Source organism: Rattus rattus, chromosome 12 (assembly GCF_011064425.1).
Source record: "Rattus rattus isolate New Zealand chromosome 12, Rrattus_CSIRO_v1, whole genome shotgun sequence".
Classification (NCBI taxonomy): domain Eukaryota; kingdom Metazoa; phylum Chordata; class Mammalia; order Rodentia; family Muridae; genus Rattus; species Rattus rattus.
The window spans coordinates 81,802,629-81,819,057 of record NC_046165.1 but is presented as its reverse complement, the minus strand read 5'-3'; the positions used below and the strand labels follow the sequence as shown (position 1 = coordinate 81,819,057).

General features: G+C 44.0%; 1 protein-coding gene across 2 annotated transcripts in view; it reads right to left on the bottom strand.

Moving 5' to 3' along the window:
- The window catches only part of Ptprg (protein tyrosine phosphatase receptor type G), a 671,028-nt gene that overhangs the window by 505,525 nt on the left and 149,074 nt on the right, over positions 1-16,429 (bottom strand). For both annotated transcript variants that reach the window (XM_032918016.1, XM_032918017.1), the window contains exon 2: positions 5,444-5,548. In XM_032918016.1, coding sequence (XP_032773907.1) covers positions 5,444-5,548 — 105 coding nt within the window. The remainder of the gene's footprint in view (positions 1-5,443; positions 5,549-16,429) is intronic.

Below are 16,429 nucleotides of genomic sequence, written 5' to 3'. Positions count from 1 at the left end.
ATTTTGATTTACCCTGTACAGACATTCTTAAAAATAGGCTGGAAATGTAATTTTAAAGAAGTTAATTATAGCCTCAGTTCACAGGGGAGCTCATTACTTAAAGGGCTCCAACGGCAAAGTCTTCTGTAAATCACCCACTCTTTTATCTGAATATCAGAGCCTTTAGTGAGCACTGAAGCACTCGGGCTCTGTGGCAGAGGCTCCCATTTGTCTGCCCATCCATTTGTCCAGCTAAAAAAAAATGGACCCTGAAGCCTGATCTGGAGGCACATTCCTACCATCCCGGGGCTCGGGAAGCTGAAGCAGCATGAATTCAAAGGTAGCTCTGGTTACACGGTGAGACCCTGTCTCACAAAGATGCATCGAATCTGCAAAATCAAATGAGGCACAGTGCATGGCAGAGGGAAAGGGGCTAAAAGCTATAATCTCTGTCCTCAAAAACTGTACACTTAACTGGGGAAATAAGCCACAAACCTTCACACAGACATGTGCTGGTGGAGGAGGCTGCAATTAAGAGCCAAAAGAATATCAGGTCTTCCTGTGTGAGGTAAAAACCCAAAATTTGTGTGTGTGTGCCACAAAGCTTGACACTTGAACCTCACAGTCATCTGTAGGACAGTCCTTCATTTCCATTTTATAGGTGGTTAAAAAAGGTCTTAGCTATGCATTGGCCAAAAAACACAGAAGCGATACCTGTTAGGCGAATCCTGTCTGACCTTCAACTCACCCAAGGACACAACTCCCCATGGGGGATTTTGGCAATGGAATGTTTGGATTTGGGATTTTGGATTTTGAAGATGGGCACCACTCCCACCCCCATCCTGACTCATATAATTTCTTTATATGCAAAAGAAAGTATTAGAGATGCAGAGAATCCAGGGTCGAAGATCACACAGCCTGATTTCCTTCCTTCCTTGAAAGGGAAGAACAAATACACATAGGTTTAGGAAGGTACAGGTTTATAGCTTCCAGATTTGTCTCTTACTTCTCCTCCCTGCAACCCTGACCTATCCAACATACAGCCTTTTCATGTAAAAACCATTACAGAAGTTCTGGGCACACTCCAAAATTCATAAACTGTCATCACCTGAAGTTACAGAGAAATTTCTACACCTTCAGTGGGCTAAAACTACAGAAGACAAATTGTTTTAATATTTCTAATGAAGTACTTGAGAGGACTGCGGTTTTTTTTTCCTTCTGGTGTAATCCTTCATGAAATTCCCCATGAGGAAAAGAAAAACCCAAAGATAAAAAGCATCCTAAAATGATAATCTTAGTCCCTACAGGTAGCATCTAAAGCCAATGTCTCACTTTTGATGACGTCTTCACTTAGTATAGAAACTTTGACCCTTTGCTGCAGTAACCAAGTAAGAACCAGACGGGAAGACCCATCTCTGAATGAGGACAATCAGAGTACTGTGGGCTCCTCAACCATCAGTCCTGTGTTGAAGAAATTCCATAAATCTGTCAAAGGACAGCTTACACATTGAATATGGAGGTCTGTAGTAGGTCAATGAATCAATGAAAATCAAGTAACTATGGTCACCCTAGAGTGAACACTGAAACGTGCCCATTCTAAGGAGAAGCCTAACCACAGCTCACACCTCAGCGTCTGAAGTGACTGTGTGGGACAGCATGGGAATAGTGGACATCAGTCCTGTCTGCCAAACTGCACCCCACCAAACATCAAGGGACGGAACCCAGAGACTGTTTCCTTGACCTATCCACAAACACAGCCCACCTCATTCACATCACCTCCTCAAAGCCCTCGACCATCCAGAAGAAGAGGATCACAAGGAAAACCAAAAATGGCTTCTACACCTTCTTTGGTTAGCTCTGGATGAAACAAAGACAAGGCTCTGATCAGAGTGAATGTGACAGGGCCTACAGAATTTTTTTTTCTGTGGAAGGGTCAGATAATATTCTCCATTTTTCCACCAAAAGTCCTTAGTTCGGGGGTTTGGTGAGATAGCTCAGTGTATCAATCACGTACCGCATAAACCTGATGACCTTGGAATCCATGTGTGGTGGAGGAAGGACACTGACTCCCAAAGGTTGTCCTGTGACTATCACATATATTGAAGCACATGCAAGTGTGCACACACATGAGCATGTCTTACCCATACACAATAACTATATATCTTAGTTATAATTAATTATTCTTAGCTCCGAAGCTATAGTGAAGGACCACAGACAGCACACAAAGCAATGAATGTGGTCACATTACAATAGCTCTAATGTACAATCTTGGGCGGAAGCCTACAGCTTCTCCACCTCGGAACCCAAGGACGCTTTCTATAAACTTCACTTGAACAGACACCAAGGGCAAAGCATGTAAATCGTGCATGCTATCTCAGTTCCTCAGCCTTCAGCACCACCTCGTGACGACCGGAAAGTGCAATGGCTCCAGGAGAGCTTCAGGAGCACCAACAAGGAGTAGAAGAGAAACATAGTTAAGAACAGCCAAGTGCAGTCGGTCCTTGATGACACAGACTACGCTAATCAACTGACACCAGTCATCTCGCATCACATGCGACACCCTAGGGAAGGAAACGGTGGTTATTCCAGCTTCCCAGAAGGGAAATCAAGGCTCTGAGCAATTAAAAGTCCCTCCAAAATCAGACTTGGTGTTACCAGTATTCACACAGGTCTATACATCTGTACAAGATTCATACTTTACACACTCTATCCGCCCCAAAGGAAAAAAAGACAATAATATCCTAGGAGGACCTAAATGGATCATAGAATCAGAGGCATGGTGCGAAGATCTGGTCCATTAAACTGATCTTTGAGACATGGCCTAACATACCTTTGCTAAATTTAAAAATGCCTCACGACAAAGAGCCTTACTTCTCTCGAGCCAACATTTTAAGCAGCATTCATACTGCTCAAAGTACATCCCAGGAGTGAGAATCCCACAGTCTGCTGTGGTTTTTAAGGCACCAGCCTAAAGTGTGGAACGTTAACAATGCCAAGTCTCACTGCTTCCTGCCCCTCCTGTATCCATGGGCAAACACGGAGCGACATCTCTGATAATCCCCAAATCTTCCTGACGCGAGAACCAATCCAGAGCCGCCTCCACAAAAGAACCACTGGGACAGCCTTGGAAAATGTGTGTGTGTGTGTGTGTGTGTGTGTGTGTGTGTGTGTGTGTGTGTGTGTGTGTGTGTGAAAGAGAGAGAAAGAGAGAGAGAGAGACAGTGACAGAGAGAGAGACAAAGAAATAGAGACAGAGAGAGAGAGAGAGAGAGAGAGACAGAGAGAGAGATAGACATTGTATAAAAGCATTTTTGGGTGTTCACTACATATGAACCACAATATCCAGTTCAGACTTGGGCTCCATCTCTGAGACACATTAATGTGTATGTGTAAAGATCTAACATTTGAAAGTCTTCCAGACTCAAGAATGTCAGAGGAGGTACTGAGAGTACACATGAACTCTGTCTCCTTCCTCTGCTCCTTTTTTTTTTTTTTAATTACATCTAACAAGTAGCTTGAGAAACTCTTCCAAACTGGTCGATCCATCAGAAGGCTCTTCATGGACTGTGCTACCTGAACTGGGAGGGTGGGGGGGTGAAGGGTTGGGGGTTGGAGGAGTAGGGGCTCATTTACTGAAGGAAGCCAGACCTGAGGCACTACAGCCTGTATGTAAGCATTATCCAGCCGGCTACCTGTTCTTATGCAGCCTGTGAGGAAGACTGCTTCTGAACACTTTGAAATGCTCAGTTTAAAAAAAAAAACAAGTCCAAAAGAAGGTATTTCCTTGTAACAGGACTCAAGCTCCATGCCTCACAAACAATGTCATCCGGAGTTTCCACTAGCATCTAGGGCCACACTGCTGCTGTGTTGGCAAGGGCTGAGTGCTATGGCAAAGATCATGGTCGGGAAAGGGTCTATCATATTTATGACCTGGATCTTTCCAGGTAAGTATAAGTGTGCCAGTCCCTAAACGTGAACAGAACCCAAACCCAGCTACACCAGAAGGGAGGACCAAGGCCCACCATTCCACAGACACCACCACCCACCTCCCCTGGCTGTACTTAGCAATGGGAGAAGTTTGGCTTCTTGGCTGCCATTTGCAACAATGCCCTATAACTTCCAATTTCCTGCCCAACTGCATTATCACTCTAAATTGATGAACTGTAAATAACAGGCCACTTTACCGCCCCTTCATGACTGATTCCCACGGCCGTAGAGTACACAATGATAAATTTTCTTTGCATGTCTTGGCAGGAAGCTATACGTCTATAATTTTGACTTCCATTTCCCAATTTCCTTCATTTATCAGAAAATGGTGAGAGAAGGCTCTAATTGGGTAATTCGAATCACAAAGAAGGGGGTGGGGTGGAATTCTTCACCATCACTGTCTGTGAGCAGCCAAACAAAACAGATTTGGCCACTCTCCCCACAGAGGCAGGAGATTTATCAGTAGACAAAAGAATACAAACTGCCAACAGATAAGGGGTAATTAAAGATCAGGTCTATAAATTTTACACTGACATAAATTTAACAAGATTTGCAGGTGAAAATTTGGGATTGAAAAGGAAGCCCTGACTCTGAGGAGAATTACAGAAATTCTATATGCAACAACACTGCATGCTACACAGATTTATTATGAAGAGTAATACCCATGCCTCCCAGCTCTCTCAAACAAGGAATTTGAATTATTCAGTGCCACGGTGATTTCAAAGTGGCCTGTCTGTCTTCTTCAAGTATTCCTCCCTAATTTGCTATGATCCGTTTTCCATAAATTTTGAGTTTTAACATCTCTTTTAAAAAATAACAATCCACCTAGTGTATTTTTTTCTAGTTAGTTAGTTAGTGCATAATCCAGAAAGGTCTCTAAAGGCAAGGAAGTTATTTCTAATGTAATATGCACTAAATTATAACAATGTGTTCTCATTTCAGTGTCTCAAAGGCGCAAAGTAAAAGCAAGCTCGGGATAGGGTCCAGAATAAATAAGGTCGGGGGTTGGGGATTTAGCTCAGTGGTAGAACACTTGCCTAGCAAGTACAAGGGCCTGGGTTCAGTCCTCAGCTCCGGATTTAAAAAAAAAAAAGAATCAATAAGGATTCACATTTCTTGGGCAATGGCAGAGAGACCCCACTGGCTAGCCAATGCTTTAGGATGCTCAGATGGCCTTCAGAGGCACCGCATGTCCTAAAGGCAACACTGTCTCTCAAAGAGTTACAAGCTTGGTACAATGACTCATTAACAAGAAAACTTCAGGGACAAACCACATGTTGGTGGCTATACCGGGTGTGGGTTTTCCAGATTGGGAAAGCAGGTAAAAACCTTCAGGAAAAGCAGGCTTCAATGTTTCAACTTTTAACAATGCAAACATTTCTTGAACAAACGGGAAAAAGGACTCAGGCAAATCTTGATTCTGATTTTTTTTTTTTTTAAACCCTTCCAGGGCCCTAACCAACACAGCTGGACTCACCAGAGTAGGCCCAGTAGGGGTCTCCGGAAGCCTTTCTCCTGCGGATCTGCACTGAGCTGCCCTGTCTGCTCTCCTGCAGGGTTCCCACGTAGCCTTCAGTCAATGCTGGAATAGATGGAAAACACAGTGAGACAAGTCATCAGGACACAGAACAACAAAAAAGGATATTCAAGACTCACACGACAATGTCAATTTATAGAACCATAGGCCTTAGGGGCTGCATAAATAGAACCTTGTTTTTGTTTTTGTTGTTTTGTTGTGACACGGTGGCTTGTGGCTTTAATCCCAACACTTGGCCAAGGCAGAAAGACTGCATCCTATCCTAGGCTGGATGAGTTACAGAGTAAGAACCTGTTTCCAAAGAAGGAAAAAAAAAAACCTATATAGGAAAACCCAAATCAAGGCGTTAACACATTTACTGTTCACATTAATGATATCTATGAGGTTTTATGTTTGGACTTAGGTGGCTGTTTGTCTGTCTTGAGATAGTGTCACTCTGTAGTCTAGGCTGACCTGCAACTGACCTTGTAGATCAGGCTAGCCTCAAACCTACATCCTCCCTGCTGTGATTACAGATGGAGCCCCCATCCAAACCTTTACTAGGTACTTGCTATACATTCTGTTATTAGCCTACAGAACACCGAGTCTGGATACAAAGGTCTCAGTGATCAGAAATGCGTACGATTCAAGAAATGAAGCAGCTTCCCCTTGCCGAAGGTCGGATCACCTTTAGAACCCTGATGTGCGCTTTAGACTGTAAGTACCAGAATAAACGTGTGTTCTGGGTGTAAAAAGCGACCTGAGCACATGCGTTCTTCCTTGTTATCTGTTAGGTGTAGGAGGAGGGGTGGGGTTTCAGGTCCAGGGACACTCACTAGGTGTCAGTGCCATACAAATCACATATGGGAACCGAGAGCCAAACCGATGCACCAAAACCAGGCTCTTTTGCCCCAGAAGCAGTCACCTGCACTGGAGCCTCCTCGGGGTGAACACTCATCTTCCACACCTTTAGGCCCACAAATATTCCCTGTGGTCCTGAGGACAGCGAAGGACAAATCCCTCCAATACCTGTGCTTCAGCAGAAACACTGCATTATGGCTGCCCACTTCTGAAAACTCGAAAGGAATCCAATCCACCCAACAAAAGCCAAAGGATGCTGCTCTACTGCTATGGAGAGTCTCCATCTCCCCACTCCTGCATTCACAGCCCGTCCCTCCTCTCCTCTCCATCTGATGCAAATTGCCTCTGGTGATGAGCCTACACCTGAACGCACAGATGCGTACGGAGACAAATATCGCAGGTGCCCAGATCCCAAAACAATACCCAACCGCGCACCTACATTAATATTCAAACGCACCCAAACAAAATCAAGTCTGCTTTCAGGAAGAAAATAAAACGGTTAGGAGAAACGTACGTTGGCTTTGAAATGAGAAGAGCAATGGGAACTACCATATATTTTCTCTTCAGATTAGCCAGTATCTAGGGCGCCAGGGCATTACCTGTGATGAGAATGTGTCGGTCGGTGAAAAAACACTTCAAGTGCAAAGACGACCTTAAGACTTGCAACCGGGACTGGAACACAGATGAGCCCTTAGAGGAAATGTGAACACGAGAAACTCCAAATGCAAATGGAAAAACCTGCTATCCCTTCTACGTGTTCAGTAGTCCCGAATGACAAGGTAAAAAAAAATCTAAGTCGTTGCTCACTGTAATGTGCAAGGAAAATGTGGCCATGCACCATCCATCCGTCTGTAGATGAGGCACTTGGAGCACCAGAGTGAGTCCACAGTTCTTACCTACATCAAAGGAAAGCATCACTCATGCTTCCCTCCCCTAAACCAAGCTAAACATTCAGTTCTTTTTTTGCGCATATGATAAATATTTTAATGTGTATCTGTCTACTGTGTTTCCCACAATGCCCCAAAGTCATTCCTCTTTGGACAGAGTATAGCAGCGTGAGCAGTAAGTGACAGTTCCGTTGGGGTTGGCGGGGTCACCTCCATTTCCCCGTGTGTAAAATAGGAGCAGCAGAGGATATTTCCGAAGGTCACAGGACATGGGCGAGCAGAGAGCCTAACTCAGTCCCAAGCCCAACAGTCCAAATGATTCAGGGACTTACTCCTTAACTAACCTCCTGCTTGATGCGGGGGAACCTGCAGGACGTTAACTGTTTCGAACGAAACAAATCGGCGTACTGCCTCTGCTGTAGCCCACTAAGACGGTTTTGTCTGTATTTGTTGAAAGAAGAGCTCGCGTGTAGCCCAGGGTGGCCTCGAACTTTGGTGTCCCTGATGTCATGTCCCAGTTTGGGATCACAAGCGTGAACTTCAACACACCCAGCTTATTAGGTAACGACAAATAAACCCTGTGCATTGTGGGCAAGTTCTCTACTGCCATGAGCTACATTCTCTGGCCCGTGCCCAGTTGATTTCTAGATCTTTCCCTCCTTTCTCTGGGAATGATGTCTGAGCTCCCTAGAGGATGGATTCTCAGAACTTGGTCTGGGTGTTATTGGGCTCATAGCCCGGTTTTTATTTTCTTCTGCTCCAGTAAACTCTACTAAATTTAAATTTGAACTGCTCTAGAGATGATCTCCCTCAGCACCATCAGAACAGGGATTTTGCTCCATGCACGGTCACTATTTCAATAGCAACCATAATCCATTCTATCTATCAATCTATCTATCATGGATTGAACGGCTACCCAGGCACCTCTACCTCGGCCCACACGTGGGCTGGCCCTTTCTTTCCTTAAGCCATTGAATCCCCGAGCCACGGCATCCAGAAAACCCCTGTGATGAAATCAAACGCAAGGGTATCAGGCAATCAGTCTTCTTTGCTTGTGGGCGTGCTAGACATAAGCCCCTGAAGATACTGGGATACGATCCCCAAAACAAAGGGTTAGGTGGGGATCAAGTATGGGATCGGCAGAAGCTAAAATGACAACAGGACCTGGAGCCGAGCCAGGAGACAAACCATAGAAATCGATTCTTGGGATAGCATTAAGCCCACAGGCCAGAGTCAACTAGAAACCAGCCTGATCTGAGCCTGTAGAGGTGGAGAGTTGCGATGAACTGATTAGAAGACAAAACTGTCCCCTGTCATTTAAGTAAATGGCCGTGCAATGACAATTGACGGTATACTTCAAATCAGAAGTCACCCATCCGATATTCTGCATATCAGATAATTCACAAATTGTAGCAAAATTAGTCATGAAGTGTCGATGAAAACAACTTTATAGTCGGGGTTCACCACACCATGAAGAACTGGATTACAGGGTAGCAGCATTAGGAAGGTTGAGAACCACTACTTTAAACAGTCGCTTCAACTTCTGATCATCAATTTATGTATCTATAAATGGGCTCTTGTGAGAAAAGAAGTATGATTATCAACAACGGGGTGAATTTTTTTTAAAAAATAGAATTCACAAATAAATGACATAAACTTTCCTGGATTCTGTGCCTTGAAATTCACATTGAACTGTTTGGAAGCAGGACCCAAATGATAATTTTAAATGTCTTAGATTTTTGCTCAATGTTGTTCGGTTTGAGGAGGGGGTGCAGCCAAAGGTCACCCTCTGCCTCCCCTGAGTTACACCACTGCTAATACCAGAAAGCACAAACACTAAAACACAGCAGGACAGAAGGGTTTGAAAACACAACAGGCTGGCCTTTGGGGAAGCAACTCCAAATGACCAGGGGAGCAAAGCACACTATCACCAGGCACCACACCCTTCCCAACTATATTACTTTTCCTTTTGAATGTGTCCATCTGCTATGTAGGGTTCCCTAGCCCACCCCCAGATAACCATGGAATCGTGTATCAATGGCACCTAAAAGAAAATGATTTAAAGCCCTCCAATCATTCAAAGAGAAGGTGATTTTTAAACGTATTTTTAAAACTATTCGAATAGCAGTCAATACACACACACACACATTATATATATATATATATATATATATATATATATATATATATAGCAACTAAATATTTTATCGAAGGAACAGAGGTTTGCAAACGGTAACAATCTGTGGTTCCCAAGTACAGCTACAGAGTCAGCACGCCAAACTCAATCAATTTTAATACTCCGTCCTCTCCAGAGCTCCGACAGCCAAGCAAGCAGCATGGTACTGCTCTGGTTTGGCTCTGAATCATCCTATTGATTTTCAATATCTTCTGTGCAGAAAATTAAATTATGCAAATGCATGCCTTTACGGATCCTTACCTTAATGTGAAATTGCATACTTGCTTATGTCAGCAACTTAATTACACAATTAAAAATGGAGCGTGCTTATGAAAATGCGTGGTTTCACTCTTCGGAACAGACAATAAGTGTAAATCTGCCTATGGTTATCATTTGAGTAACAGGAAGGAGGAGAAGGTGTTATGCAAACGTAAACTCTGGCAAGTTCTACAACCTAGCCTCTGTGGTTTATGGGTCTGGAGTTCCTTGTCAGTTGAAAGCGTATGAAGGCTTTTTGTTGTGTTATACATAATCCTCCAAATTGCTGGAACAGTTGTACACAACACTGCAAAAGCCCAGTAGTATACACGGATATACACACGTTTATGAAAGAGGTCAACTCTAATGTCATTGTAAGCAACAAAGACGTATCCCCCATTGGCTGGCAAACCTGGGTAGGAAGAATTTCAAACGCTGGCAGTCTTTGAGTCTTGATTGTATAATCACGAAATGAGTTTTTAGAGGGACAAATCCAGAGACTCCTATCATCCCAGTCTACCGATCCTGACAAGATGAAAGTGGAGCTTTAAAAACCAATAGTATTAACTAGCCAATGGCGCTCACATCTCACTCAGCAGGAGGGATCTTAAGTCAACTTGGTTGCTAGGCAGAGAGCTAAATGAGTGGCAGGCATTTTCATCAGGGAGTTCTCAAAAACTCCATCTCCTCTCAGAACTTCTACGGAGCCTACCTCATTTCCAGCCGAAAGCGAAAAAGATAAAAAGGTTTCAGGCCCAAAGGCCCAATCCCTTCCTATAAAAATGTCCTATGAGTTACCTATTGCTCTAGACATCAAGGAAACGGTTTCCTGTGTGCATGGTTTAATTTCCCAGAGCGACTGGACACAGTTTATAAGAATAAATGTTTGTACTCAGGGAATATAAAAGCAGATGTGTTACCCATCTCCTTAACTGGATCTTCAGACGGTTCTATGAAGTCTGAGAGTTTCAGAAAAACAAGAATTTTCATTAACTCTACTGTGTTAATTTGTATGAGCATTTTTTTTCTTTCCAAAAGCTCCCTTCCTCTCAACATATTAAATATGATTTTTTAAATCTTTTTTTAATTTGCTTTCGTTTTTATTTATGTGCATGTCTATATGCCACGTGTACATCTATAGAAGCTGTAAAAGAGTGTCATAATCCCCTGGAGTCAGTTGTTATGAGCAACTGTGAAATACTAAACCTGTGTGCTGAGAGCCAAACTTGAGACTTCTACAAAAGCAGTGAGCAGTACTAGCCTCTGAACTGCCATCTTGGAGGAGGTGTGACTTTCTGGAGGAAGTGTGTCACTGTGGGTTGGGCTTTGAGGTCCTATGCTCAAGCCTCAAGTAACACTGAAAAGTCAGTCTCCTGTTTGCCTTTGGATCAAGAAGTAGAGCTCTTGGCTTTTCCAGCAGTGTGTCCTTCCGGATGCTGCCAGGCTTCCTGCCATGGTGATAATGGACTGAACCTCGGAAACTGTAAGCCAGCCCCAATTAAATGTTGTCCTTTATAAGAGTTGCCTTGGTCATGGTGCCTCTCACAGCAAATGGACACCCTAACTAGACAGTCCCTAACCCTCGGATCCAATCTTAAAGAGGTTACTAGATCATGAAGACACTCTTTGTCAAGGGATAGAGCCGTACATGACTCATAACTAAACGGGCTGGCCGGAAGCCTGAGTAAACGCCCACAGGTCTTTGGGAGGCATGCTTTTGAGAGACATCTCGTGCCTCTAACTTCTGTGAGCTCTTTCCCTGCTTCCTGAGTGTCAGGAAGTCGGAAACTCTGTTCTCCCAATTCAAGGTTTCTCTCCTCACAGCCCAGGAAAGGGAGAGCCTGCTACCCCTGGATTAAAACATCTGAAACTGCAAATAAAAAATAATCCTTCTTCCTTTCCAAGTTTCTCCATGGTATCTGTCACAATGACAAAAGGCTAACAAATATCATTGACGGTCAATTAGAAGAGAGACTAGTTGGGTTTGTAAAAGCACCCCAAACTCCTCCTAAAACATGCTTGCACACCTAACTAAGAGGCCTCTACACCTACACGGAGGTATATTCTACCTAACTAGATGCCCAGTTCTAGGGCATTTTAAAGGGTGTGGGGGTCTAGGAGAAGAGATTAACTCAAAATTGAAAACATCACGAAAGTGTTTGTGGTTCCTCTCACACACCAATAAAACCACACAAGGTGAGTAACAGAGCAAGCCATCTGCAGGAAGCATAGTTCGATAGCATAGTCTCACAACGGCAAGCAAACAGTTATGCAGCCTGTTTGTGTCTATTGTAACTCCTCATACAACAAACAAATTAAGGATCCCTCGGGTGTGATGAAATCAGGCACAATTTTCTCTAAATTTTAAAGAGCATTTAAGAACATTAAACTCCACACAATAGTCTGAAATGAATATATCTTTATCCTTTTTTTGTGCCTACAATGAGCAAATGTATCAAATTATAGTTAAAAGTAATTAAATATTCTGACAAGTCTCAGAGTTCCTTTGTGCTATGTTTCAATTAATTGTGGTAAAATGGACTTGGTGAGTGTCCCAAAAAAGCAGAATCAAGAAGTGCCCCTCTTAGCAGCTACGTTGCTGCGGACCGTTCTAGCTGTTGTGCGATGCCCGACCAACCTCAAATACAATGGATTCTCTTACAGTAGATCGTCTATTTCATCGTATTCAAATGCACCCATTGTCCAAACTACAAAGAATTGTTTTTCATTATCTATCATGATAAAGAGATCCAACATAGAGTCGTGATTTCTTTTTAAGTAAAATAATTCATCAGAACTCACAGGCAATTCTAGGGCACAAGGGATCACACCACAGAGTTAGGCCCTACTGAGCAACAGAAACGCAGGACAGCCTCACGAAACTGAACCAAGTCAGGGAGGGGATCAAAACCCTGACTGACTATAACATGAGCAGTTTTCCAGAAGGCAGAATCTATTGCCTTTTAAATCGAGACTAGAAAAATTAGAGCTACCCCTCTGCTATAATGAGCTGAGCCCTGCTTTTAGAAGTTCAGAGACTAGAAACACATTTTCCAAAAGGTCTGAGGTCTGCATGGCATGCTTCAAAAGCTGACTCTTGCCACAGCTTGATAACCTCTTGCGGAGAAAATCTGAAGGAGAAAATTCCCTGCCACAAAGACATAATCCTGAAAAGAAAGACAGGGTTCTTGGCTTCAAAGACTCCATGACGCCGGGCAGAGGTGAAATAGACAGCCCTTCAGGCCTGCGCTATAATAATATTCTGGTTCCCAAAGAATGGAATCTTTTGACTCTGTAATCTAAGCAAAAATATGAAGACTTGCTACAGAGATGTACACTGATTTTACCACTCTGGCCTAACATAAATTTTTAGTGAGCCACAAACGGCAAATGGAGTCAGGAGTTCATATACTGGTGTTGGTGCCCACCAAGCTGAGCACAGTCACTACATAGATGCTTTATTTCACCAACGGGGTGTGTGTGTGCGGGGTGTGTGTGTGTGTGTGTGTGTCTGTGTGTCTGTGTGTCTGTGTGTCTGTGTGTCTGTGTCTGTGTCTGTGTCTGTGTCCAGCATGGAGAGAACCGCAGTGCCCATGTTTATCTGGTTGTAATGGAAGTCTATTGCCAACATCAACAATATGCCGTGTGAAGAGCAGGTAGCTGCTCAAAGACTGGCCTTGAGCTATGGAGTGCACTGCTCCTCTACTCCATCCGACCATTTTACCTGAAACAGTCCCCCAAGGTCATCTGAGATTTCAATCACAGCCCAGTCCGTCAGAGGAGGAACCGTGGAAAATTGGGGTCAAGAAAGGGCTAGTTTAGGAGTCTGGAGAGACTGGCTAAAGGGGTCTGTTGTTCAAGTAAGAAGTGAAGTTCAAATTCAGAGCACGCAGGCCAGTCACCTCAGTGCTAATGGGGAGGTGGAGACAGAAGGCTTGTAGCTCCAGTCTGAGAGACCCCATCCCAAGGAAGAAAGAAGGAGTGGAAAACGACAAAGCAAGATATCCTGAATCTTAGACTGATCTCTGTACACTGCACACAAGCGTAATCCTGCCTGCAAACACATAAGAAGAATCCAGGCTGGCTGACATGTGGGGAGCTTCACTGAAAGCTAGGAAGGAAGAATTCCAGTAAGACCTAAATGAGACAGGGAAGGGGATCGCACGAGTAGCAACCTACGGGGTCCGGCAGGTGACACTCTGTGAGTAGACACCATGGTGTGTAGGATCATCTCAAGCAGCCACAGCTATGACCTAGTTTAAAAGACCCTGTGCAAACATAAACTCCGATGAAGGCTCGGCTGTGCAGGATATAAAGTCGAGGCAGGAGGCCTTGATCACAAGCTGAACTCACCACCTCTCCCCTAGCCAGACCAAGATACGAAGTGTGCATGCACCAGGGGCTGAGGGGAGTTCTACAGAAGCAAAACCTGGACATAGATTCATTCATTTGAGCAAATGCATGCCCATCTGGTTTTCGCCTTTACTTAGCTTCTCTTTTCCATGAACCCACCGTTGCCCTTCTCGTCTAAGTGGAGATGGGTCGAAAAAGGAATTTCAGAAGACCTAGGGAATGTTTTGGTGGCCGAGCGCTTACCTAGCATGAAATGGCCCTGAGTCTGGTATCTACTACCACAAAAGAAAAGAAACTCCTTGTGCAGATCAACATTTTAAAGGGGATGGATGAGCGCCAGTGCAGACTCGTCTGTTTATAAAGAAATAGAGGGGAGAGCAGCAGTAGCAGGGACAAAGGGCTCAGTGCATAAAGGCAGCCCCAGCCCTGACCACCTCACTTCCATCCCCCAGACCCACATGGTGAAGGAACAACCAAACTCCTGCAAGCCGTGCTCTGGCTCCTTCACGGCACCATGACCCAACCATGCACGCATGCACACGCACAAGCACACACGATTTCAAACCAAAGGAAAGAAGCAATAATAACACAACCACAGCTTTCCTTGGTACTATATGCTGCATAAAACGATGCCCGCTCGTACCAAACTGTTTGCTAAATACGTCTACATCCGGAGATTAACCGAGCTCTACCAGAGAAGCTTCTCTCGTAAGTGGGCAGTGATTAATAAAGAGGCTGACTGACAACTGGCGGAATGTAGAGGGACTGTGGCGTCTCTACCATACATGGGATGTCTAGACACACCCTCTTCTCTCAGAGAACTAAGGGGGAAAGGGGATCCAGGAGCAGGAGGTGTGAGGACACTGGTGTGAAAACAGGGTCCTCCTGACCTGACAGAACCACTGCACCCAAGAAGCCTACAGCAGCCATGGCTGCCTGTGTAAGATCAAGGCGGGCTGCACTCCAGCATGGGTTGGTAAAGGGCATAGGCGCTCACACCTCTAGCTAAGGCTTTACTGACAGCTGACAATCGCAAGAGGAGGTAGAGTCAGTGTTCTTTAGGGTGTGAATCCCATAGATAAACTATGACCCAGTGCACTAATTGGACTCACTGGTTGGACCTTACTGTTTTTTTTAAAAAGGACATGAGGTTGGGGGCAGGGATTTCTGGGGCAGGTTAAAGGGGAGAGTAGAGGTGAGTATGATTCAAATATATACATATGAAGATCTCAAAGAATAAAAAAACATTTAAAACAACAACAACTAAAAACTATACCCTCATGCAAGAAGAGTTCGGACCTGTGGGACACTGGCATCCAGAGGGCCAGAGCACCCTCTTGGAGATTCCATGGAACTACAAGCAGAACATCTTCTTTCCAGATTTATTTTATGCTTATATGTGTGCCTGAGCGTACATAAGTGCACCAGGAGCATGCAGGTGGCAGCAGAGGCCAGAAGGGGGCACTGTATCTCCTGGAACTGGAGTTATACGTGGCTGTTATTTGTCACCGGGTGCTGTGAACTGGAACTAGGACCTAGGCTCCTAACTGCTGAGCTGTCACTGTGGAAACATGCCCAAGAGCATGGCCTTGCCCCCATTCCGCCTCCCATAAAGACTCTGGGGGTGGATACAGCATTCTTCCATACACAGTGTAAGTGCACGGATGGAAAGCCATTTAGATAGAAGGTAATTAATAAATGAGATCTAAGGCAATCTCTCGAGAAAACGATGGAGATTTTTATCTTTAGCAAGAGCTCAAGTGTGCACGCTAAGTTGCACACAACAATCCAGGGACAATATGACATCTGACTAGGACAAATGGCTAATTGTAACAGTCTCTCTCTTGGTCCACAGGACCATTTCTCACGCCCAAAATTCTAATAAACAAGCCCCTCGTTGCCTTTAAAACAAAAAAAACAAAACAAAAAATTCAGCAGATGTAGATCTGTTCGTAGTATTTAAAGGGAAAATAAAAACACAAAGAACTGGCTTACATTGCCAGGCAACCACGCTAGTGTTCCAAGTCAGAGCAACCCAAGGCTACAAGTTCATCTATGCTATCTCCATGTTTCTGAGGTGGTAAGTTGGGGTGCATGCCAACTAGAATGAGACTGGCTTTGTTCTCTCCAAATGCAGCGAGAAATCACCCGGAGAACTAGGTTGTGTTCTGCTTGGCTCAAAAGGGAGTTATTAACTTGAAATAACACAATACAACTCTCAAGAAAAATAATTTTAAGAAGCTATTAGAGTCTTAAATAAAATGATTTAATTAAGAAGAAAAACTGTAACCACATTTTTTTTTTTTTTTTTTGGACAGACACATCAAGATGGCTAAAGCACTTTTCACTCAGTCTGCTTAAATAGCTGTATTAGCAATTTCTTGAATAATTAAAAGGAGAAATCCGTTCTAT